Genomic DNA, 24,810 nt, shown 5'->3' with positions numbered 1-24,810 from the left:
GCCTATTTGGATGAAGGGGCTGAGGTGTTGTTTTGTCACAAAAACAAGTCAATGATTTTACATTTAAAATTTTTTTAGCTGGATAATGGTTTTTAGTGTCAGACAAAAACCTAAGCTTCAGTATTCTTCAGCAGCGTACTCTTGGGAAAGTCGCTAAACATCACATCTTCAACTTCTGTACATGGAAAAGCTTAGCACGTAGGGCCACTGTGAAAACTGGAGATAATGTATAGAAAGGATGCAGATGGCTGAGTGCTAGACTTAACAGGCTCTCCAAAACTAGCAGCTATTATTTCTAATTCCCTTTTTCAGTATTTCTAAGTGTTTTCAGGAAAATCATAGAGATTCTGGAGGATGAAAGGAAATAGGTACTCAAAAATACCGTCAAGCCACAAAGTGCTATGGAAAATTAGCATGTCAACATTAAACCCGCAAGAAAATAAACTTTTTATTACAGAGTCATCCACTTATGCTCAGGGGGTTATTAGCACTTTTTGGAAACCCTTTTTGTTCTACCTTCTTTATGACTGATCATCAGAGGAATCAAATATCTCCTTGGAGAATTTACAATTATTTGGAAACACAGATTAAAATATTGTGAAATTTGGGGGCTTTCCTGGTGGCGCAGTGGTTGAGAGTCCGCCTGCCGATGCAGGGGACATGGGTTCGTGCCCCGGCCCGGGAAGATCCCACATGCCGCGGAGCGGCTGGGCCCGTGAGCCATGGCCGCTGAGCCTGCGTGTCCAGAGCCTGTCGTGCTCCGCAACGGGAGAGGCCACAACAGTGAGAGGCCCGCGTACCGCAAAAAAAAAAAAAAAATTGTGAAATTTGAAATAAAAGTTGTACATAAGGTACAAAAACATAGTGAAATGATTATTACAGTCAAGATAATTAACAGATTTTCTCACAGTTACCATTTTCTCGTGTGATGAGAGCACCTGAAATTTACTCTTAGCAAATTTCCAGAACTCAATACTGTATTATTAAGTATAGTCATCATGCTATAAATATCAAATGAAAACTAATTCCGCTTAGTTTAGAATGAAATAGATACATTTACAAAGGGCTTCCAGGAGTCAGACTATGATTTCTGTGAAGGCTCTAGTCGTGTCAGGGCAGGTGCAGGTCCCTGAGGACTGAGGCCATTAATCACCTGCTCTTTTTTAGTTCACCGCAGCTACTCCAGAGCGGTGTGCCCACAGGAATGAAGCAATAACTATTTCTGAGCCAATGTATATTAGAATAACTCCAGTATTGTAAAGAATAGCTCATATTTCTCTTCACAGTAATAGATGACAGCTTGTTACTCATTAAATGTGTGAAGTTAGATAAACAATGCTTTGTTTTACATTTTGTTTTACGCTATGGGGGCCATCACAAACATCGATGGGGAAACGTAGCTGAACTATGCTGAATTTTCTATTTTCTAGGTAGGGCGGGCACTGGGGCTCCCTCAGCGCTACGCTAACCACCTGGTGGAATGTGGAACTACGCCGGGGAAGGTCTCATTTAGTCCCTCACAGAGAAGACGCTGGGCAGCCCGCCTACCTCCACGCGGTTCACTAGGGCTGTGGGTTTTCCTGTCTCGTTCAACCTTCAGGTCGATCCTCCAAAGAAAAAAACCAAGTTACACATTTTACAAATGGAGGCTTAAGAGAGGTGAAATGACTTGCCCACAGTCACGTAACCAGTAAGCGTTAAAAGTGGGACCTAAACCCAGCTCCGTCAGACTCTTACACCGTGGCCTGGGTCTGCAGACGTTTCTGGTAACACATCTGCGTCACAGAGAAATGGTTTTTGAGCTTGTAACTGAAACTATTTATGGGTAACATGTGTGCTACAGTGGGAGTAACATAGTACAAAACTTTAAAATAGAAGTTTCAAAAGGATCAATGTGACTGGACACTCTCTACTTCTCTTTCTGCTCCTGGTGAGCTGACTTGCTTGCCCCGAGGGTGCATCGCCCTGAACCTGAGACACAGCTCCTCTGTGCTGGTGCCAGAGACACCGCCGTCTTTTAACTCTGCGCTGTCCAAGGGAAATTTGTAATTTAGAGTTTTCTAGTAGCCACGTTTAAACAAAAAGCAAAAAGAAACAGGTGATGTTGATCTTAATCGTGTATTTATTTTGCATCCTTTATTTACTCCACACCGCCTTTGGAATCGGGTATGTGCCTGACACCCCCAACACATCCGCCTTTGGACTAGACACCTTTCAAGTGTTCAACAGGCGCATGTGCTGGAGGCTGCCAGGGTGGACAGTGCGGTCCTAAGAACTTCTGCTCTGTGCTCTTTCCACTACGTCTTGACGTGTCAAAGAACATTTTCAGAACAGCTTGTAATCTAAGAGGAGACCAAGTAAAGAATTCGGCAGTAATGCTGAGCTATATAACTACAGCACAGACTGTACTTTCAAATTCTGAACTGAGAGAATTATTGAAGTCTGAAATACATTTTATAGAACCTGGAGTGTAAAAACCAAGAAAATTTAGACCCCAGAATATCAAGTGTTACATGGTATTATCTGTTAGTGGATACTAGGTTGTTTGCTCCTTGAAAGTAGTGGCCGTGAATGTTCCTTGCTGAAAGGATCTCACGTAAAATTGGAAAAACCAAGCTCTTAATTTCATTCGTCTTAGCCCGCAACATTAATATGCAGGATAAATGAAATTCTTAGGTTTGATTAAGGCATTCCAGTCTGATAAGGCAACAGTTCCAGTTCAGATGAAAGCATGATTCCTAAGGGATTTAAAAGCATCACAAAATATCAGATCTTTGAATACTGTATATGGAAAATATTAATAGGAACCAGTTGCAGTAACTGAAATCAAAACCATGACAAAAGGAGAGTTGAGAGGCAATGGAAGTACAAACGAGGATGCTTGGGGCCAATGCGGATCTACCACTGCTCAGCCTGCTGAGCTTGGATAAGCGATTTAACCTCTCTGAACCTGTATGCAAGGGAATGACGTGTTTAGACTTGAATTTTGCAATAGTTCAGGGCATGCTGAGAGGCGAAAGAATCTGTGTGACGCCCATGGTATAGTACACCAAGCACACAGCCAACATTCACTGCTGAAGATGATGTGATGGTGATTTCCTGGTCAACACCTACTACTCAATCCTGGGGATGATTTCAAAAAAATCTGCTCTCCTAACTGGTTTATACTAGATTTCTAATTATGAGATACATAGTGTTGTACTTACACCGATGTTACAATATGTGCATGTTATGGGCTGAACTGTGTTTCCCCCCAAATCAGATGTTGAAGCCCTGACCCCCAGTACCTCATAATGTGTATCTGGAGACAATCAATCATCTTTAAAGAGGTGATTAAGTTAAAATGGGGCCTTTTGTGGGCCCTAGTCCAATCTGACTGCTGTCATTACAAGGAAGGGAATTTGGACACAAAGGGAAAGCAGGGATGCACGCGCACAGAGGACACAGTGAGAAGGCGGCCAGCTGCGAGTCAAGGAGAGGGGCCTCAGAAGAAGGCAGATCTGCCAACGCCTTGATCTTGGACCTCCAGCCTCTGTAACCTTGAGAAAACAAATTTCTGTTGCTTTAAATACAGTCTGTGGTATTTTGTTACGGTAACTCTAGCAAACTAATACAGCGCCTGGGACCATTTCTTCACGCTGCTCCATAATACAGCTGCTTCACTGTGATTTACAGTAGACGGTGAAGAGGGAGACAGACAGACAGACAGACCGAGGTGCTCAGTCGAGCCCCTTCGCTTGTAAGTTGCATGATCTTAGGCAAGTTACCTAATTTTTGTAAACCAGTTTTTCTTCTTTAAAAGGACTGACACTTATTTCACAGGTTATGAGGATTAAATGAATCTTAAGAGTAACCGACCAACAGTGACTCCCGCACTTGCCAGCGTGTGGCATTCTCATGCAATTCTCTGTAACTCCTTCAGGTAGCACTGAAAAGATCACTTCCGGGCAGGTGGGCTGGCTGTCATGAAAGGTGTTTCTTTCACGTGAGTCTTCCTGACATTTAAAGGGCTTATAATTCGGAACGTGCCAGCCTCCTGATGGGTCTCTGCCTCCAGGCTCGCCATCTGCCAATCTGGCCTCTCTACCGCCTTCTAATCCATTTCTCCGAATCCAGGTGTGAACACACTGCTCCCTTGGCTCCCTGCTGCTGCCCACGGTCCGGAGCCTGCACCCTGAGACTGGGGAGGATGCGGTCACTCCCTCTCCTGCCTCATCTGTCCCGTGCGGCACGTCCTCCAGCTCAGGCAGCACTTCTTGTGTCAGGCTCTGTGCCTTGCTCTGGCTTTGGGAAATGTCCTTCTCTGTTTGTAGCCTGGTGACCCCTACTTGCCCTTCACTTTCTCAGTGAAATGTCCCCAGTGTTCCCAACCAGACTTGAGCACTGTCTTCTTATGGAAATACTGTGTTTTTCCTCAGACTCTCACGTGGTTACCACATTACCTTGCTTTTAAATATTTGTATTTCATTCTAGCCTGTGAACTTCCCAAGGAGAGGGTCTCTGTCTCAATAATCTTTGTAATCCAACATCGAGCACAGTGCCTACATTTAATACATGTAGTGGACATTTAATAAATGTTGGCTGAATGAATAAATGACCAAAGGAACGAATGCGTGTGATCAATCATATTAATACGTTATCACAGCTTAAAGTGGGAAGACTACAAGGTTTCCAAGTCTGGTTCACATTCTGGGTTAGTTATTTACTTCTCTGAGCCTCAGTTTCATCATCTGTAAAACAGGCACATTAACTCCGGCTGTTGCCCTTCAGATTAAATGAGATGCGTGAGTCTTTAAAGGATTGCACTCCATGTGTGATTTCCGGCTAATTACTTAATCTTATGCTCTGTGCGCCTTCCCTTCATCTGTGTAACGGGAACAGCCCCACATGCTTCGTGACATTGCCGGGACACCTATACAGGGTGAGACACGTAAAGTCCTGTCTAACGTCCACTGTGCGCCAGCCACCCCCGGGCGCGCCCAAACCCGCAAGGATGCGAACACCATGCACGAGGCTTCCCGTAAAGAAGACCAGCTGGGAGCCGAAGTTTAAAGGCTACTTAATTGTTATAAATTATATAAGTAAAAAATCTGGCATGAACAAAAAGAGAAAAAATTATATCCCTGTCAACCTCAGTACCAGGGTGCTTGTCTGTTCAAAGCTTGCCTGGCCCCGAATGAGTTCAAAAGTGAATTTATGCTTCATCGAAATAACCATGTAGTCCATATTTATTTATGCTTCACAAAGCCAGTATTTTGGTTTGCATCTGTCTGTCTTTGTCTACCACTCAGAATTTTAAACATAAAGCAAGAGGTTTCTAGGCATTTAGGAAAACATTCTGAACAGAACACGGATTTCATATATCAATGGACATCAAGGTCTACTATCAGAAGACGTAACTATGAAGCTGTGTTTCCCTCTAATAACCCTCATTTCTAAGTCAACACTTCTTTAGGAAACAAATTAGAACTCACTCATTTTTCACAAATAGGAACTTCAAGTTGTTAGAAAACAGAAGCACTGCTGCGAAGAAACAGAAATGATCTATGAACACTGAAAAAAACTTCTGTCACTTCCATCCCCAGGCACTGACAATGCGGGATATTTACACATTTCTGATATAACTTTGGGCCTTAGGACTTGAAGAGCCACAGACTTGGTAGACACTGTTCTTCCTTAGAATATACTGAATGCTTAAGTTAAATTTTTAGAGCAAATAAAATTTCAACTTTTATTTTCCAAGACTCATTGCTTTAGCACTACAGTAAAGTTGAGAGCAATACATGCTATTCGGTAGGATAGACAGTGCTTCTCCGATTAAAACAAACAAAACCAAGCAGGCCGAGTCAAATCTCACCGTCACTGGCCAATCATCACCCTGTTCCCAGAGTACAGCAACTGTGGAAGGGCACAAGTGTCTGCTATGGGGTCTGGTCATAAAGATTGACTCTTACCTTTGGGCTGGGGCGCTATAGCTGTTATCATAGGAATCATAACTCTGTTCATCATAAGCAGCGCCATATCCATCATCATAGTCCTAAAATATAACAGGAGAAGTACAAAAAGGTTCAGAGAAATTTCTGGAAAGGAAGACGCATTCTGCTTTTAGTGAATTAATTCGGCGACCATTTAACTATATATCTAATTATAATGTAAGGAAAAATATAAAAGTGACATCACTGAAAATGATAGGGTAAGAACCTCCAAAAATTCTCCTGAAAAAGCAGAGAGAAACTGGCAAAAATTGTTAGAATCAACATTTTTAGATGCCTGGAAGTTAACCAAAGGCTTGCAGAGATCTAGGGAGCATTTGTATTTAAAAAAATTGGCGCACCTTGGAATGAAGGGTGAGCTCGGTCCTATTCCCACCCCTCACCCCCGGCTGCAGAGCCGCAATCCAGCATGCAGGAAGCCAGCAGGCTGGAGGTCACTGGAGGGGGCAGGGCAGGGTGGAGGCTTTCAAAACCCCATCCCCAGAGGACTGCCTTTATTTGACCTGACCGGGAGCTCATCCAGTGCACAAAGTCTTTTCCCTCAGGGTATTTGAAGAAAATAATTAGAGGCAAATGTTTATGAGATTAGCTGCTTGAAGTGGTGGAGAAAGACTGGAGCAAATAACAGGCTAACCACAAAGCTTACAAGGAAAAGTGGGGGAATGAGATGTCCCTAGGAGCTCTGCAAAGTTCTGACATATTTCTGGAATCTCAAAGGCTACAGTGTCAGGTACTTGCCCAGGACAGACCTGAGAAGGCCCTGAGCTCTCCTCTGGCTGACCTTGAGGTTCAGTATAAGAAGGAAAGTCAAGGCTAAGCCAGTTAGTTGCAAACTGATTGGCTCAGTGTTGAAGACAAGCTCCAGCAGGTACCCACAGCCTCTTGGTAAAGACTACAGATTTCATTTCCAAGCATTTGACAAAATCTCTGTCCAATCATTAGCTGACCACTAAGGTAAGAGAGAAAAGACACTTCTGTGGCAACGCATGATAAATATCGACTTTACAATATTAGTTTGGAAAAGTAATTAAACCAAGAAAAAAAAAATCCTAGGGAGGAAGGAGAATTTGATTTTCACACGGACACACTATAGTAAATGTCCAGTTTTAAACAAACAAAAACCATTATGCAACATGCAAAGAAAAAACAAAAGTATAGTCTATACACGAGAAAAAAAAGTAGTCAGTAGAAAAATACCCCTGATGAAGCTGAGACACTGAACTTACTGGACAAAGACTTTATTTATTTTTATTTTTTATTGGGGTAGAGTTGTTTTACAATGTTGTGTTAGTTTCTACTGTACAGTGGAGTTCCCTGTGCTAATACGGCAGGTTCTTATTAGTTATCTATTTTATACATATTAGTGTATATAGGTCGATCCCAATCTCCCAATTCATCCCACTAGACAAAGACTTTAAATCAGTTATTTGAAATATATTCAAGGAACTAAATGACAGCCTGTATCTAAAAAGCTAAAGAAGGGTATTAGAACAATGCCTCACCAAAATCGAGAATATTAACATAGATATAAGAAATACAGAAAAGAATCCAAAGAAATTCTTGAGGTGCAAAGTGTAACGACTCCAGTGAAAAATTCACTAGCCAGGTTGAACAGCAGAAACACAGGTGTAACTCTTTGTGACCTTAGTTATTAGTTTCTTAGATATGCTAACAAAAGCACAAACAACCAAAAAAATATATAAATAAAACAGACTCCAGCAAAATTAAAAACTTCTGTGTCAAAGGACATCAGCAAGAAAGTGAAAAGACGATCTACAGTACGGGAGAAAATATCTGCAAATCACATATCTGACAATGGTCTAGTGTCCCGAATATATGAAGAACTCTCATTACTCAACAATAAAAAACAACCCAAAAAGAGCTAAAGCCATTCTCCTAGTTCTATGAGGACATTTTGCAGATGTGATAACAAGTACACTATGGTTATTTTAAAGGTATTTTGAAACTGAAAAAGGTCCAGAGAGATGATCATTCTGTAAGATCAAATTAGATTCATTGCTCAATGACATTTATATCTATGAAAGTGTGAAGCCTACCCTACAACTGATTTCTAAGTTTCTGGGGATAATCAATTACATAGTGACTTTGGACTTACTGGTATTTACTTAATATTTAAAAGAGCCAGGAAGTAATCTAAGTATTTTGGAACATCAGTTTTATCAATGGTCATCAATTTAATGATCATCACCAGAGCTTTTGAAGTGGAGAAATGTGGTCAAGGGGTAAGAGAAAAGATGTGGAGTCAGATGGGCTTCTGTGTTTTACTGTCACTGATCTCAGTCAAGGTCATCCACTTCCCCAGAACCTGTTTCTTTACCTGTAAAATGTGAATCCTTAATAAGTATCCTGAAAGGATGAGAAATTACATATACATACGTATGTATTCCAGCAAAATGCCAGATATGTATTAAGAACTTTATAAAGAATAGCTTACATTGTTAACTATCCTAGTAAAGCATTACCCTTGCCGACCTCTCTCCTGGATTTCTAAAATGATGAGACTCACAGGTGATGAACCTCAGCAGCCACTACACACAAGGGGAGGAGCCAAGTGACTGATTTTAAAGTGCTGACCTTAGTTACTCTCTTTTAAGAAGCATCTACTAAATAGTATATCTCAATTTATTTGATTTAGAAAAGCAAAAGTATCTGAATGGCAAGGTATATTGTAATGCGCTCCATTTTGTAAGACAACTATTAATCTGAAGGGATGATACTATCTTTGCAGGGGTAAGGCTTATACAATTTGTACGTGACCACCTTAAATTTTTTTTTTTAATTTTTTTTTATTTTTGGCTGTGTTGGGTCTTCGTTTCTGTGCGAGGGCTTTCTCTAGTTGTGGCAAGCGGGGGCCACTCTTCATCGCAATGCGCGGGCCTCTCACTATCGCGGCCTCTCTTGTTGCGGAGCACAGGCTCCAGACACGCAGGCTCAGTAGTTGTGGCTCACGGGCCTAGTCGCTCCGCGGCATGTGGGATCTTCCCAGACCAAGGCTCGAACCCGTGTCCCCTGCACTGGCAGGCAGATTCTCAACCACTGCGCCACCAGGGAAGCCCACCACCTTAAATTTTTAAAAATGTTTTCTCATAAAGGAGGAACTGAATATTTGCTGAAGAGCTATGTGTTCAGAACTTTGAACGTGGACAGAATCTAAAAGGAATACTCATTAAATAGGGGCAGAGGAAGAATAAAGGTCGAGAATATCCTTAGAACATATTGGTAAGCCATGGTGTCCCTTGCAGTAGCTGAAGGCAGGTTGCTAATATAGCTATGATCTTCCAGAGACCAACGCGAGGAGGAGAAAGCTCTCAGATAAGATTCAAACAAACAAAAATATTTGAGATGATTTTAGTTACAAGTAGCAAACTGCAGATATTACAACTCTGGTGAATTAACAAAAGCAGCTAGCATCTCAACAAAAAGAAAGTAATCTCACCGCGTTAAAAAAAAAAAACCCAAAAAACAACAACCAAAAAAAATCCTTTACTTAGCCCCTACTCTGTGGCTGGCACTCCTGCTAGACACCGTGGCGGGAAAGGGGTGTCCTGTCTAGTGAGGTCGCTGGCGGGACGGAGACGACAGGCGACTGAAGAGAACTATCAGGCAACGTGTCACACGCTGTGGCGAAGGGAAGCACCCGGCGTGGCACCGGGAAAGGGAAAGGGGAAGAAAATTTCCCAGAAGTGTTGAAAGCAGAGAAAAGCAAAAGCAGCTGGGAAAATTTATTAAAAATTCGGCGGAATGAACAGCAGGTGCAAAACAATGGAGGTACAGACACAAGAACCCTTCTCACCCAGGGTTCAGGTGAGCACACTGTGGAATGCACAGGAAAGGGGAGAGCAATGAGCCGGAGACACCCATATACCAGACCACGTGTGGCCAAGTTACGGAGTGCGGATTTAGATTCCGCACTTCGGGACTCTCTCTGGAAACTGTGTGGGCATGGAGCCGGGAAGGTCAGTCTGGAGGGCGGGACTCGCAACTAGGTCACTGCCTTGAGCACGTGGCTTGGCAAAATGCAGAGCCCACGGCTGCTTCAGTCATTTGTTAGTAGCTTAAAAAGACTATGGCTTCACCCATGCAGAGTTCTCTTTCTCTGCTTATTTAAAAGAATCAAGATTCTTTAAACTCCAGTAAATGACTGGAATCTTCTTAAGTAACTGAAATGTAAAGTAGTAGACTATTTAAAACCTACACTTATGTCATTCATTCCTTGTTCAATTATTCTGTCAGATATTACAATGTTAGTTTATTTGAATTTTCAAATTGTTTAGGTCACTGAATTACTGACTTTCATATTTTACAGGGAAGATTAAAAATGCAATTTTCACAATATTTCTTTCATGACGATGATTTCACAGTTGGATTTGGCCTTGGCCTTGGGGGTGCAGCCTCTTCCATCACAAGTATTGTCTGTTCAATGGACAGGACGTGAAAAATGTAGGAAAGCATAAAAGCAGATTGGGACCGCCAAAAGAAGAAAAAGGAGTGTGACTGCAGACGAATGTGTACGTTTCTGGGAGGGAGTGGAGGGGATTCTTGTTGATTACCTGCTATTTTATTTCAAGAAGGAGATGAGGTCATTGGCTAAGAACAGCTGGGGAGGTCAGCCAGCAAAGGATCAACAAATGGTTACTACAGGGAAGGACGAGGGTGGCGGGCTGCCTGAGGGCTTCTGTCTGAGGGCTGGGGGATCTGAGGCAGAGCAACCCTGTGTCTCTGTCCCTCTTCTCCTAATGCTCTTATCTTCCAGTGTCCCCAACAACTGGCTCCTTCCCTTTAAATAATCTGACATTATGAAATTCCTCTTCAGATTTTTCTGAGGCTAGTTAGAAATTTTAAACGAGAGTGAGTGCATTCTTTGTCACAAGTTCACAAATAATCGAGTGGAATCATCCATCTAGAGCAGCTCAGAATCCACCTTAAAAGGCGCCAGGACCTGGGATGGGGACTCAGGACTCCACTGTCGGCAGAGCTCAGATGTGCGGAACGATTTCTTTTTACACTTGACGTCTTTGCGTAACTTCTCGTATTTCCATTTTCTCCTAGAGAACGTTCCCCTTCACGACATGCCGCAAAGTCTCTGTGTCAGCCCCCTGCTCTGCAGTGAGTCCGGCGCTCCACGTGCAAGTTCCTTCCAGTTCACATGCTGTTCCCTGTGAGTCTCTGCACCTGCCTTCTCTGCCTAGTCAATTTTTCACGATGAGGCTCCAGTGAACCTCCTCCTCTGTTTCTCCCACAAACGCAGAGTCCACCACACCTGTTATGCCAACAATGGACCAACATATGCCGCTGTTACTGTACAGAAACGACTGACTGGCTCTGGCCTCACCTACTGTTTTTTATGAGCACGGACTGTGGGGTACTGATTCTTTTGCACAGAGTAATGGCAGGGCTGGAGCATAAGGAGGACCACTCAGCAAGTGCTCGTTAGACGGCTGGGCTGAACGCTCCTGAGGAAAGCGCGCCAAATCCCTCCTGCACCGGGTCCTCTCAGCTGCCCCGAGTTTGCCTCCGCCTGTCTACACATCTCTGGAGCCATTCCTCAGACGACCCAGAGTGAGGACGCTGGGCATGATAAACTCCTTGATTCTAAGCAACGTAACTGAATTTCCTCTGGAAGAAGCTTAACAGAGCTCCTTTATGTTGTTAAAACGCACTGCAAAGATCCCCCTTCTTTGCACTTTAAAAACAGGGTCCTGTACCTGTGAGTGAGGCAGTTCTGCAGGCACGCCTCTCTAACCAAGTGCCAGGAGACCATCAGTCTGCACGAACCTCTGAAGGACTCCTGTCCTAGACAGAATCCATGCCTCCACTTTCCCATCTCACCACCATTCCACCTGCCAATCTTTCTTTATCTCCTATTTCTCTCTCATATCTTTCCTCTACATTCCCAACGTGACTACATTAGAATCACCCAGAAGCTGCCTAGTGCTTCTTTATCTAATCCTTTCTCCAGAATTATCTGCTAAAATGCAAACCTAAGCTTGTTGCTGCTTCCTTGCTTACAAATCTCCACTCCTCTCTCCTGGTTCCTACGAGAGAGACAGTGCACTGTAAGCTTCATCAACACGTTAAGGACCCTGAGGAAGCCTGTCTGTTTCATGCTGCAATTTCTCCGCACATGCTGTTCCCTCTTTAGGTCTTTCACTGGGAGACTCCAGGCTGAATTATCACTCCCTTCTCTGTGCTTCCCTGATAACTTGCACGTACTCAGTGCCCACAATTATTTCTCTGCCTCCTTTCTCTCCCCCTGGTCTACAAGGTCCTTAAGAGGAAGGAACAGACCTTGTTCTCCTGTATTCTCAATGTCGGGAACACAGTAACGAATAAAGAAAGGAACTAATTAAAGACCAAGTGGCAGGAAACATAGCAATAGCTTCTCTAAGATGAATGCGAATTAAGGAGATCTGCTAGAGTAAAATGCAATATTTACTCAAATAGTGTAAAAATTTGATAGGGAGACCTCACCTGAATTCTTTTTTCAAATGTTACCTATCAATCTTTCATTCCCTGCACTCAGGAAAAAAATTTCCCAGTGAAACTCTGTATTCGGGACTTCCCTGGTGGTGCAGTGGCTAAGACCCGCGCTCCCAATGCAGGGGACCTGGGTTCGATCCCTGGTCCAGGAACTAGAGCCCACGTACGTGTCTCAACTAAGACCTGGCACATCCAAATAAATAAATATTAAAAAAAAAACCCTCTGTATTCTATTCCTGAAAGTCAGAACATTATTAAAAAGAGTGAACAAAGATGGACAAGAAATAAATGTATATTAATAAACATTCTTGAATCATTATAAGAGACTTATTCATCAAGATCCACTTCTGAGTTTTTGTCTTCGATAAGGAAGATGTCTAAATGGAACTGACAGGGTGACCTGGACACTTGACAGGTGTCAGGGGGGTCACATTATGGCAAAACATGCCCTAACACAGGCAGAGGTCCTTCATCTGCCATTCCCGACCTGAAAACTCCACCGACATATGGCCCAACACCAAAGAAATCTTGCTCTGAAGAGAAAAGATTTTCTAGGATAAAGGAAACAGCGTTTAATTCTATTTCTGTCACAAGTAAAATCAAGCATAAAATTTAAGCTGGGAAAAACCATTTTAAACAGAGAATTTACAAAAGTGATTTGAAAATAATGTTTAGGTTTTGAGTCCTTTTAAAAGGAGACAATTATGCTGACTACACACCACCTCACCAGGGTGAAACCTGGTCATTTCAAAATGTAAAAAGTTTTCACATAAAATAGAGTGTTAAAAGATTATTTAAGTTTATTCTTACCATGATTATTTTGAGTTTATAAAACACACACATTAGCTAAAAATAGTCTTTTGAGAAATTCATTCTTGCTGGGGTTCTGAATAATACTAATTTCCTCGTTGAGTATCAGCAGTGACCGTGAACACATCACATAACCAAGTTATTTTATAATTAAGGACAAAACCACAACATTAATAACAATGCTAAATAAGAATCTGTCCCCCATAATCACTTAAATAAGACATCATTAATTCAACAATCAAATTGCATCCCCACGTGCTGATCTATGGCTGTGAGGAGTATATTATGCAGCTTCTAGACTCATACAACTTCTTCATCTCAGTCTTTGGAGTCTGATGCCCATGTTCAAATTCCAGCTCTGCCTCTTAACTGGCTATGTGGCTTCGGGGAAATCACCTACCCTCCTTCCCCCTCAATTTTATAATCATAATCCACATCCTGGCTGTTTCCAATGGTTGTGGGAGGATTAACCAAAAAAAAAAAAAATCTATGAAAGCTGTTTGGCACAGTTCTTGCCCAATAAAGCTAGTTCCATTTTGTTGAAGACCTGTTCCCTTTAACACTCTCAAGCTATTAGGCCAGAGAAACATCAGAGCTATCCAGGTATTTTTCTTTTGTTGAATGTGATAAATTCTTAAAATGTTGTCTAAACTGTGATGTCTACATTTTCATTCTGCAAATACTAGTATTAACGACTACTGTGGTTTTTAGATAAAGGAACGGCTGACCAACAGTAGTTGTAATTCTATCCACATCTGAACACAGCTTTTAAAAACACATCTACATCAATTATTCAAAGTCTTCTCTTCTCTCAGTTTGTATCTGAGATAGAACTAGATTTATCTAGATTTGACAAGAAATACAATACAATACAGAAAATAACAAAGAGGTTAACCCAGAAATCCCACAAAGGGAAGGGAAAACTTGTAAATAGAAAATTAAAGAAAATAAAATTAAACCAGAAATTCCACAAAGATGAGAAAAAGGGGGATAACTAAATTTTATTAAGCCCACATTATGTAACTCATGCTAGGGATTTTGGTATCGGTTTTGCCATCTTCCCCAGGAAGCAGGCATTTGTTGAATGCCTACTGTTCCGAGCCCTTGGGGATATCGTGTTGAACAAACAAAACAAAACGAACACCTCTGTCCTCATGGGGCTTACATTCCAGCAGGGAAGCAGACAAACATCAATGCTCACATACACAGCGCGTGACACAGGGAGAGCAAGGAGGAGCTGGAGATCTCGGACAGGTGCCAGAGGCGTCCTCACAGAAAGGACCGCAGACAAACGTGAGCCAACGGAGCAGCGAGCTATGCTGGCATCTCAGGCAGAAGGAACAGCGGACACAGAGGCCTGAGCGGGGGAGCCGGGGGAGAAGTGCAGGCGCCGCATCACACCTTTGGGGCTTGAAGGGAATGAGGTGCTGCTGGAGGCTCTTGTGCCTCATGCGATCTTCTGTGTCGTCCAGGTTTCTGTTTCATTGGTTTAACCTCCAGTACACTATTTCTTCCCTTAACTGTGTCTAGTCTGCAACTAAAACCATTCCGTTTTTTTTTTCAGTTCTAAAATAGCTGTTTTCTATATTTTCCAGTTGTCTGCTTAAATCATCAACTTTATCTTCTAATTCCATGATCATAAAGAGCGTAGTTATTTTAAAGTTTGCGTCTGCTATATGAATCTATCGTGGTCTGTTTTTTACTGTCTCCTCATCTTGTATGCCTGTAATTTTTGATTAATTGCTATTACATATGAAAAATTAAGAGAAATAATTTAAGGCCTACACTGTTCTATTTCTCTAGAGAGACTGTGTATCTGCTCTTGGTGGAGGACAGAAGAATTAGCAACCTGCACCGCACACAGCACTGAGATGATAAGCCTTCCTCTGGGAGTATAGCTTTTCTGGGTTCTGATCCAAAGCCTAGGGGATTAATCAGCTCCCTAAACCCAAACTTGGGGAGCCTTAAACTCCAACTATTTTGTTTTATCCTTCCCAAATTCTGGATTTCTTTTAAGGCTCAATTCAGCTTCTCAGCTACCTCTTCAGGAACTGGTAGAAGCGTTCACAGCCTTTCTCAACCAGGGTTCCACCAGAGAGTGAAGCCCGGTGCCCTAAGGTGTCCACTCTGTATAAAGTGAGTTCACGTCTCTCCTGTGCATCTAGAACAGCAGTCGTTTGTACCACCCCTGGGAAGCTCAGGAAATAATTATGCACATCATTTTCTATGTTCTGTGGGCTCTGGAACCCCAGTTGAGAAAGGCTGCCCCAAGGGAAAATCAGCCAGAAATTCTAAAAGGGTCTGACAGCTGATTCCCATCGATACCCAATATATTTGATTATTACCTATGTCCTCCGCTGGAAATGCAGTCTCCCTGAGAACAGGGGCTTCGCCTACCTTGTTTACTACTGTGTCCCCAGTGCTTGGCATAAGAAAGCATTCAATAAGCACTTCCTGAATGGATGCCTGGCTGGCACTGACGGATTTATATGGGTTCATTCATCCTTCCAAGTGTTCTTATGTGACTGGCCAGGAGAGAGGTAGCAAGTGCTTCCAGTCCCGTGACGAAGGGGAAGGGGCTCCTGGCCCACCTAGGTGCACACCTAATTCATGGTGCAGAGGTTTCTCCACAATGAAAACATCAACTATCAGAGTTTCATAATGTTAGTATTAAGATTACTCCTTGCTCAGCTTTGAGACTCACCCAGAAACCTTCAGATTCTCATCTGGTTTAACAGCAGAGGGACCAGATGTGCTGAAGGTTTGTTCGGCTTGAACAAATCTGCTAGAAGGAAGACGTGCTGTTCTGTTATAAACAAGAGTATCTGGTCTGTCTAATACAATGTTTTTAATACACAGACTGATCACATTTTTAAACTTTTTATTCAAGCATAAAATAATTCATAGAAAGGTACAAATCCTAAGTGCACAGCTTAGTGAATTTTCACCAAGTGAGCACAGCTATGTAACCAGCACCCGGATCAAGAAAGGCAACATCAACAGCCCCCAGTAGCTCCCCTTGTGCGCACCCTCAGTTATTATTATCTCCCCCACAAAGGAACGCCATCCTGACTTTCAACACCACCAGGGAGGTTAACCAGAGATGGAATCAGAGTGGCTACCCCTTCGTGCCAGGTTTCTTTCCGTGAACTGCGTGCCCGTGAGATCTGTCCACGGTGCTGCAGGCAGCAACCCTGGTTCCTTCTCGCTGTGTGAAAACTTGGTCTGTATGGTTGTACTACCACTTCTTTATCCACCCCAGTTGTGAACACTTTGCTTCTTTCTAGTTTTGCCTGCATGCCTCTTCGGCACGTCTTGTCTCTGTTGAGTGGTTCCCAGAGCAGAATCACTGGCCCTTGGGGAGGCATGTTTTCAGCTTTAATATGTGGTACAAACATTCTTCCAAAGCAGTTGTATCGACTTACATTCCCACAACAGTGGATGAGAATTCCTATAGCACCCCATTCCAGTTAACACTTGAAACTATCTTTTTAACTTTAATCTTCCTGGTGGGTGTGAATAGTACTGTATATTTTGTCTTTCATATATTAATGTTTGGGGTACAGTTAGCAAGAGTTGGCCCTGAAAGATGGAGCAATACTGGTAAACTGAAGAACTAAATATTACTTTTAATGTGCCAGGCACTATTCTAAATACTTTCCATATGTTAATTTACCTAATCTTCCTAACAACCCCATGTGATAAGCACTAATATTTCCATTTACAGATTAGGAATCGAGGCACAGAGTAGTTAAGCAACTTGCCTAAGGTCACACAGCAATTAAAGGCACAGCAAGGATTTCAAACTAGTGAGTTCGGCTACCGACTTTGCTTTTAACCACGGATATTCTGCCTGACCCTATAAAACGGAGGGTCAGACCCTGTACCTTAATGAACTCCCCAAGATAATGTCACACTATGAGGACATATCGAGATGGCCAGCTGGTCTTCCACTTGTATCACCCAACCTGATGATGTGGCTTTGCTTTAAACTGCTTTAGCCCTAAAGTATCGTTCAAGATTCCATGTACTGTTATGTACCTCCGCTCTATTCTACCTATGAACAAACTGAATAGAATAAAAATAAAGGTATAAATAAAAAGACGCTAGTAAACCTCATCAGTACTGTACCAGCAATGTTCCGGCTGTCCCTGCACACGCCTGCACCTGCATGTGCCTATGCCTTTGAATGTCACGTGAGCCTTCATGCAAAGTGTCCTCCCCCCCCCCCCCAGCTCTCCCTGTCTGAGTGCTGCCAGCCCCTTTTCCTGTTTGGTTTACACAGTTTCCTCTGGAAAGTCTTCCCATGTTCCATCAAGCAGTTAGCCTTCCTTCCTCCGTCCTCCCTAAACGCTCTGTATGTAAGTCAATTGCAGGTGTTCCTCTCCTGAATAATCACTGGGCTTTGTTTCTGAATCAAGAAATCAAACATTGATTACTTACTCAATCCTGGGCTCTGTGGATAAAAAGGGATGGCCCCTATCATCAGCTTAAAATATAATGGGAAACAGTAAGACCAATAAAGGTGCGATCACATCACTCTAAGGTAAGTACCCTAAATAGGATGTACACACGTGGATCCAAATAACGACCACCTGACTTTTCCAGGGGATTGTGAAAGGCTTCAAAGTGAGGGTGATAACTGTTCCTTCGTAGACTCTGGTCTGCTTGCAGGCGAGGACTGAGTTCTATACATGCTGGTGAAAAGCTCAAGGAAAACAATAAAACGAAGATGGCAGGTTCTTGTGGGAAATCCACTGCAACAGAGGACTAGTCTAGTGGTTCTCAAGTTCCTCCCGGCCTCTGCCCTGATCCACCCAAGGGATGTGACACGCCCCTCACATTAGCTCAACTACGGTCGCTCGCTCACCTTACTTGGATGGGCAAGCCTAGTTAGGGAGGCAGAATCTGCTTTCCATGCCTTAGAGACATTGCCACTTCAGAGTCCTCTACTCCCTTATTAATAATAAAGCACATTTTGGGGGGTTGTTTTTGCTTAAAGGAGGAAAAACAAAAACAAAATCCCTTCATATTCACAACTTTAAAATCTGAAATTATTTCCTAAAGTTTTACATTTCTATAAAAGAGGTCAACTTTTCAAGCAATTTAGGAAAGAGACAGACTCGTGAAGCTCCTGATAGACATTTCAAGTAAATTGCACACTGCTCTTATTCTTGCTTCTGGTAAAATAGATATAAAAAATTACAGAACCTTCATCTTTTTATCTAAAATAAAAATTTTAGATAAATTTTTATCTAGGCTTTTCAATCCACATTTAAAATGCATTTTCATAAATAACCTTTTCACAATCTGTAACTCTGTTTTAATTAAATTTCTCACTGTGGAAAACAAGATAATTGAAGCAGTTTAGAGATTGCTTGTCAAAAAAATTACGCCAGCAGTCACTGCAATGGGAAAATTTGCCGTTAGTACAACTCTCATCTGGACCGAAACTCCCAGACTAGTCATACAATTAAAACTTCAGGTGAGCTCTCAGAAGAATGACAAGGAACGTGACTTCCCTGAGTCTTTAAGCGAAGTCTACATTACAGAATTACGTGTACATTTTAAAGATATATTTGGTTTTCCCCTACAGGCTTTCACTGATGTTCCTAGTTGACAAAATTTCAGAAGAGTTTATCCGTAGGGCCGACGGAGACATGGTGGTCCCCGCGGAGCCATTTTATAGACAAGGACACTGTTGATGGTGGCAGCAGCGTTTCCTGAGACAAGTTTCTTCTCCTACAGCTTTAACGAGGCTGATGCTAGAGAACAGGCAGGAAAGGCATGTCTTTGTGTACAAACACAAGGTACAGATTTCTGCTCCCATTTAAACTGTCTCTTTGACCCTTCACACTTGCGTTAGGTTAACCAATGGCAGAAGTCCTATGAGGACACACCCTCCAGTAGTTGCAGAAGGACTAGTAAAACCAGCTACTAACCAATCATGGGCCTCGTGCTCTAAGTTTCGCATAGGAACCCTCATGTCTGAAGTGATTAAATAATTTTTCCCATTCACCTGTCAGTTTCTCTGTCCACAAACAGAGTTTTAAATTAGATGAAACTGACTTGTCCAGGAAGCACCAGATCTTGGTTAAGAGCGTGGGCTCTGGAGCCAGACTGCTGGGCCTTAAATCCTAGCTCTGCCCCAATCAGTTGTATGACTTCTAGAAAGTATTGATATCTCATGTGGTGTTTTAAGGATATGACAGATCCACGTAAAGCGCTGAGGAAAGTGCTGGTTAAGAAAAATAAGGGCATGTGGGTTTCATTACTTACTAGAAGTGTGGTTTGGGAAAAATTAGTTAATCTCTCTAAACGGTCTGGTGATCATGTTTACCTCACAGGACTGAAGTGAGGATTGAATAAGATGACACAGGAGGAGTGCGCGGCACACTAATACGTTCTATAAAGTAAATACCCAACAAGCGGCAGCTGCCTTTTCTTCCATCAGCTTCTAAAAGTTGCAGAGTGCACTGTTTTCCTGTGGTTACAGAATCAGAAAAATATGAGAGGACTAAAACAGTCAGGAGAACACTGTCCTACACTCTTGTGATCGCTTCCAAATGAAGCCATCTCCTTCAGGTACTGTCCTTCCAAACATATAATAAATTAAAGCAGCAACTTCTGACCTTAAGACTGAAGTGGATGATTTTACAAAGAAGCACCTAGAAAGCTCAGGATCCTCTTCAGTCAGTCAGACAGACCAGATAAGGGCATCAATCTGGAAGAAAGGTCCATGCCTAGGGATGCCTCCGCTATACAGTTACGATTGTGTCTCCGGCTCTGGTTCTTATACTCTTTCCTCACTTCTTTTCTCATAAACACTACACAAGCTAGAACACTGTGAATAAAAGCTTTAGACCCCGGGTTAGGGAACCTGGGATCCAATCTCAGTTCACCCACTTCTCTTCCCGCAGGCCACTGGACGGGATGTCCACCCTTGCACAGTGCAGGCTGGGTCATCCCGTGTGTCTGTGGCTTAGTGACCTTCCTTCCTTCCTCCTGTCTAGGAGAAGACACCACCCGGCAGCACTGTGAGGGGCTGGGGCAGCAGCGTACGGGGAAGCACGGGGGGACCATGTGCTCCAATGCACACCACATCCCCCGTGGGGAGGCCCTGATCGGAGGATCTGAAGAGAAAAGCGCCTGGTGCTCTAGTCAGATGTACTTGGCTCTGCTACTTCCTACGGCCCAGCAGCCTCAAGGAGCCTGCACATCCTTCTCTAAAACGTGTAAAACTCCTTCGTGTGCCCAGCCATCCCCTGCCTCGCTCCAGTAGGCGCTGCCACACCAGATGGGGTGGTTTCAGGACAATTCCACATTCTGTTCAGTAAACATCATACAGCTGGATAATCAGAGCATTTTAAGTACCTGAGAGAGCTTTCATATTCTGATGAACTCCTACGACTTCATCTAGAACGCCCCACTGTACGTATGTTTAAAGGTGATTAACCCATCAGCTCAGGCTCAAAAGCTTAGAATGATTACACAATATTAAGATATCAAGGGATATTAGTGAATGGTAAATACCTCCCATGAATAGAAGGCTGATGCAACCATAATTAAATGAGTTAAAAAATAATATGATTAAAATTTCTAAGACAATTCTAGTTTATACATCTTGAAAGGTGAGTTTGCATTTAAAAAAGGATCTCACTTTTAAAATTATTTTTCAAAACTTGTTTCAGAATTCAAAACATTCAGAGCCACTCACCTTTAGCTTGTTTCTCTCATGAGAATGTTTGCTTTGTTTATTTTGTGACTTTCCTTTCAATATCAAGATTTCTATTTGATGAAAATACAATTTCTTATTAAAAGAACATGTTTAGGGTGAGTGGAAACTAGGTAAGTTTCAGAAAACAACCAATTATAGAATTTTAAAGTTGGAAAAGAGGTTAGAACAGCATCTGGTCTAACCTGCTGATTTATAGGTAAAGTACCATCACCTGCACTTTGCAGATGAAGAAACTAAAAAGGTTAAATAGTTTACAAAAGAAAAAAAGTAGACGTCATACAGACAATAAGGAGGATTAGAAACCAAGTATTTTACATCTCAGAATAATAACCTCTTTATTAAACTGCATTGTCTTTCCTATTTATTAGGTCACTAAATGTCTGCTAAAATTGGCTTTAATTTTATTTCACTAAGTATGTTTAACAAGGCACACGACACACGGAATGACAGAATTAGTTGGCATTAATAAAAGCCATCCTCCATATGTTTATTTAGTATCTCCAAAATGTCAGGCCCTGTGATAGGCTCTGGGCAAACTAAGATTTAAAAAAAAAAAAAAAAAGACATAGTTCCTGCCCTGAAGAAATCCAGCCTACAGGGGACAAAGACAAGTAAGCAGACACTGAGGCAGGCACCACGTGCACCCAGGGCTGCCTGAGTAGGACCAGGAAGGCTTCACAGCTGAAGAATAAATAGTAAAAAGAATTGGTAGGGACAGAACTAAAAAAGGCATTAGAAGAGAAGCAATAGTACATACACAGATAGCCACACAGTCCTGGTATGTTTAAGGAACTGCAGTATAGGTACTGATTGAAATAAAATGATGATGTGGGGAGAGCAGGGGGTTAAGAGGCTGAAGAGGGTAGTCAAGAAAGCCTTCAGACATCACTCAGCAGAATCTCGACTTTATCCTCCTAAACTTCTCAACTAGCTCTTACGTTCTGGGGCTGGCGGGGCGGTAGCATCATCAGACTTTAGATACCAGAAAGTATACCAGAAGTAATATGAGTAATACATCATTTAAGGGAAGGACCCAGGGTTAGGGCAGGACAACAAGCAAAGGTGGGACTAGGGAGGCTAAGGCAATCATCTGTCCGTGTGTCTGTCCATCCATCTAAACAACCAGCGTTAGAGGGCAGACAGCAGAAGCAAGAAGAACTACAATCCTGCAGCCTGTGGGAAAAAACCCACATTCACAGAAAGACAGACAAGATGAAAAGGCAGAGGGCTACGTACCAGATGAAGGAACAAGATAAAACCCCAGAAAAACAATCAAATGAAGTGGAGACAGGCTACCTTCCAGAAAAAGAATTCAGAATAATGATAGCGAAGATGATCCAGGACCTCGGGAAAAGAATGGAGGCAAAGATCGAGAGGATGCAAGAAATGTTTAACAAAGACCTAGAAGAATTACAGAACAAAGAAACAGAGATGAACAATACAATAACTGAAATGAAAACTACACTAGAAGGAATCAATAGCAGAATAACTGAGGCAGAAGAACGGATAAGTGACCTGGAAGACAGAACGGTGGAATTCACTGCTGAGGAACAGAATAAAGATAAAAGAATGAAAAGAAGTGAAGACAGCCTAAGAGATCTCTGGGACAACATTAAATGCAACAACATTCGCATTATAGGGTCCCAGAAGGAGAAGAGAGAGAGAAAGGACCCGAGAAAATATTTGAAGAGATTATAGTAGAAAAATTCCCTAACATGGGAAAGGAAATGGCCAGCCAAGTCCAGGAAGCGCAGAGAGTCCGATACAGGAATAAACCCAAGGAGAAACACGCCGAGACACATAGTAATCAAACTGGCAAAAATTAAAGACAAAGAAAAATTATTGAAAGCAGCAAGGGAAAAACAACATATAACATACAAGGGAACTCCCATAAGGTTAACAGCTGATTTCTCAGCAGAAACTCTACAAGCCAGAAGGGAGTGGCATGATATATACTTAAAGTGATGAAAGGGAAGAACCTACAACCAAGACTACTCTACCCGGCAAGGATCTCATTCAGATTCGATGGAGAAATCAAAAGCTTTATAAGCAAAAGCTTTACAAGCAAAAGCTAAGAGAATTCAGCACCACCAAACCAGCTCTACAACAAACAAATGCTAAAGGAGCTTCTCTAAGTGGGAAACACAAGAGTAGAAAAGGACCTACAAAAACAAACCCAAAACAATTAAGAAAATGGTCATAGGAGCATACATATCAATAATTACCTTAAACGTGAATGGACTAAATGCTCCAACCAAAAGACACAGGCTTGCTGAATGGATACAAAAACAAGACCCATATATATGCTGTCTACAAGAGACCCACTTCAGACCTAGGGACACATACTGACTGAAAGTGAGGAGATGGAAAAAGATATTCCATGCAACTGGAAATCAAAAGAAAGCTGGAGTAGCAATACTCATATCAGATAAAATAGACCTTAAAATAAAGAACGTTACAAGAGATAAGGAAGGACACTACACAATGATCAAGGGATCAATCCAAGAAGAAGATATAACGATTATAAATATATATGCACCCAACACAGGAGCACCTCAATACATAAGGCAACTGCTAACAGCTATAAAAGAGGAAATCGAAAGCAACACAGTAATACTGGGGGACTTTAGCACCTCACTTACACCAATGGACAGATCATCCAAAGTGAAAATAAATAAGGAAACAGAAGCTTTAAATGACACAATAGACCAGAGAGATTTAATTGATATTTATAGGACATTCCATCCAAAAACAGCAGATTACACTTTCTTCTCAAGTGCGCATGGAACATTCTCCAGGATAGATCACATCTTGGGTCACAAATCAAGCCTCAGTAAATTTAAGAAAATTGAAATCGTATCAAGCATCTTTTCTGACCACAAGGCTATGAGACTAGAAATGAATTACAGGGAAAAAAACGTAAGAAAGACAAACACATGGAAGCTAAACAATATGTTACTAAATAACCAAGAGGTCACTGAAGAAATCAAAGAGGAAATCAAAAAATACCGAGAGACAAATGACAATGAAAACACGATGATCCAAAACCTATGGGATGCAGAAAAATCTGTTCTAAGAGGGAAGTTTATAGCTATACAAGCCTACCTCAAGAAACAAGAAACATCTCAAATAAACCATCTAACCTTACACCTAAAGGAACCAGAGAAAGAAGAACAAACAAAACCCGAAGTTAGAAGAAGGAAAGAAATCATAAAGATTAGAGCAGAAATAAATGACATACAAACAAAGAAAACAATAGCAAAGATCAATAAAACTAAAAGCTGGTTCTTTGAGAAGATAAACAAAATTGATAAACCATTAGCCAGACTCATGAAGAAAAAGAGGGAGAGGACTCAAATCAATAGAGTTAGAAATGAAAAAGGAGAAGTTATAATGGACACCACAGAAATACAAAGCATCATAAGAGACTACTACAAGCAACACTATGTCAATAAAATGGACAACCTTGAAGAAATGGACAAATTCTTAGAAAGGTATAACCTTCCAAGACTGAACCAGGAAGAAATAGAAAATATGAACAAACCAATCACAAGTAATGAAATTGCAACTGTGATTAAAAATCTTCCAACAAAAGTCCAGGACCATATGGCTTCACAGGTGAATTCTTCAAACATTTAGAGAAGAGCTAACACCCAACCTTCTCAAACTCTTCCAAAAAACTGCAGAGGAAGGAACACTCCTACACTCATTCTATGAGGCCACCATCACCCCGATACCAAAACCAGACAAAGATACCACAAAAAAAGA

The 24,810-nt window shown here is 41.9% G+C and overlaps 1 protein-coding gene across 20 annotated transcripts in view; it reads right to left on the bottom strand.

Moving 5' to 3' along the window:
* Positions 1-24,810, bottom strand: part of KHDRBS3 (KH RNA binding domain containing, signal transduction associated 3) — a 201,825-nt gene that overhangs the window by 57,231 nt on the left and 119,784 nt on the right. For 17 of the 20 annotated variants that reach the window (XM_060127369.1, XM_060127370.1, XM_060127355.1 and 14 more), the window contains one exon: positions 5,955-6,037. In XM_060127369.1, coding sequence (XP_059983352.1) covers positions 5,955-6,037 — 83 coding nt within the window. Of the gene's footprint in view, positions 1-2,158; positions 2,343-2,704; positions 2,739-3,469; positions 3,540-5,954; positions 6,038-24,810 lie in introns of those variants that run through there. The other 3 variants (XM_060127363.1, XM_060127367.1, XM_060127366.1) reach the window with 3 other exon arrangements.

This window comes from Lagenorhynchus albirostris, chromosome 17 (assembly GCF_949774975.1).
Source record: "Lagenorhynchus albirostris chromosome 17, mLagAlb1.1, whole genome shotgun sequence".
Lineage (NCBI taxonomy): Eukaryota > Metazoa > Chordata > Mammalia > Artiodactyla > Delphinidae > Lagenorhynchus > Lagenorhynchus albirostris.
Note: the sequence above shows the minus strand (reverse complement) of the source record. Positions and strands in the feature narration are given on the sequence as shown.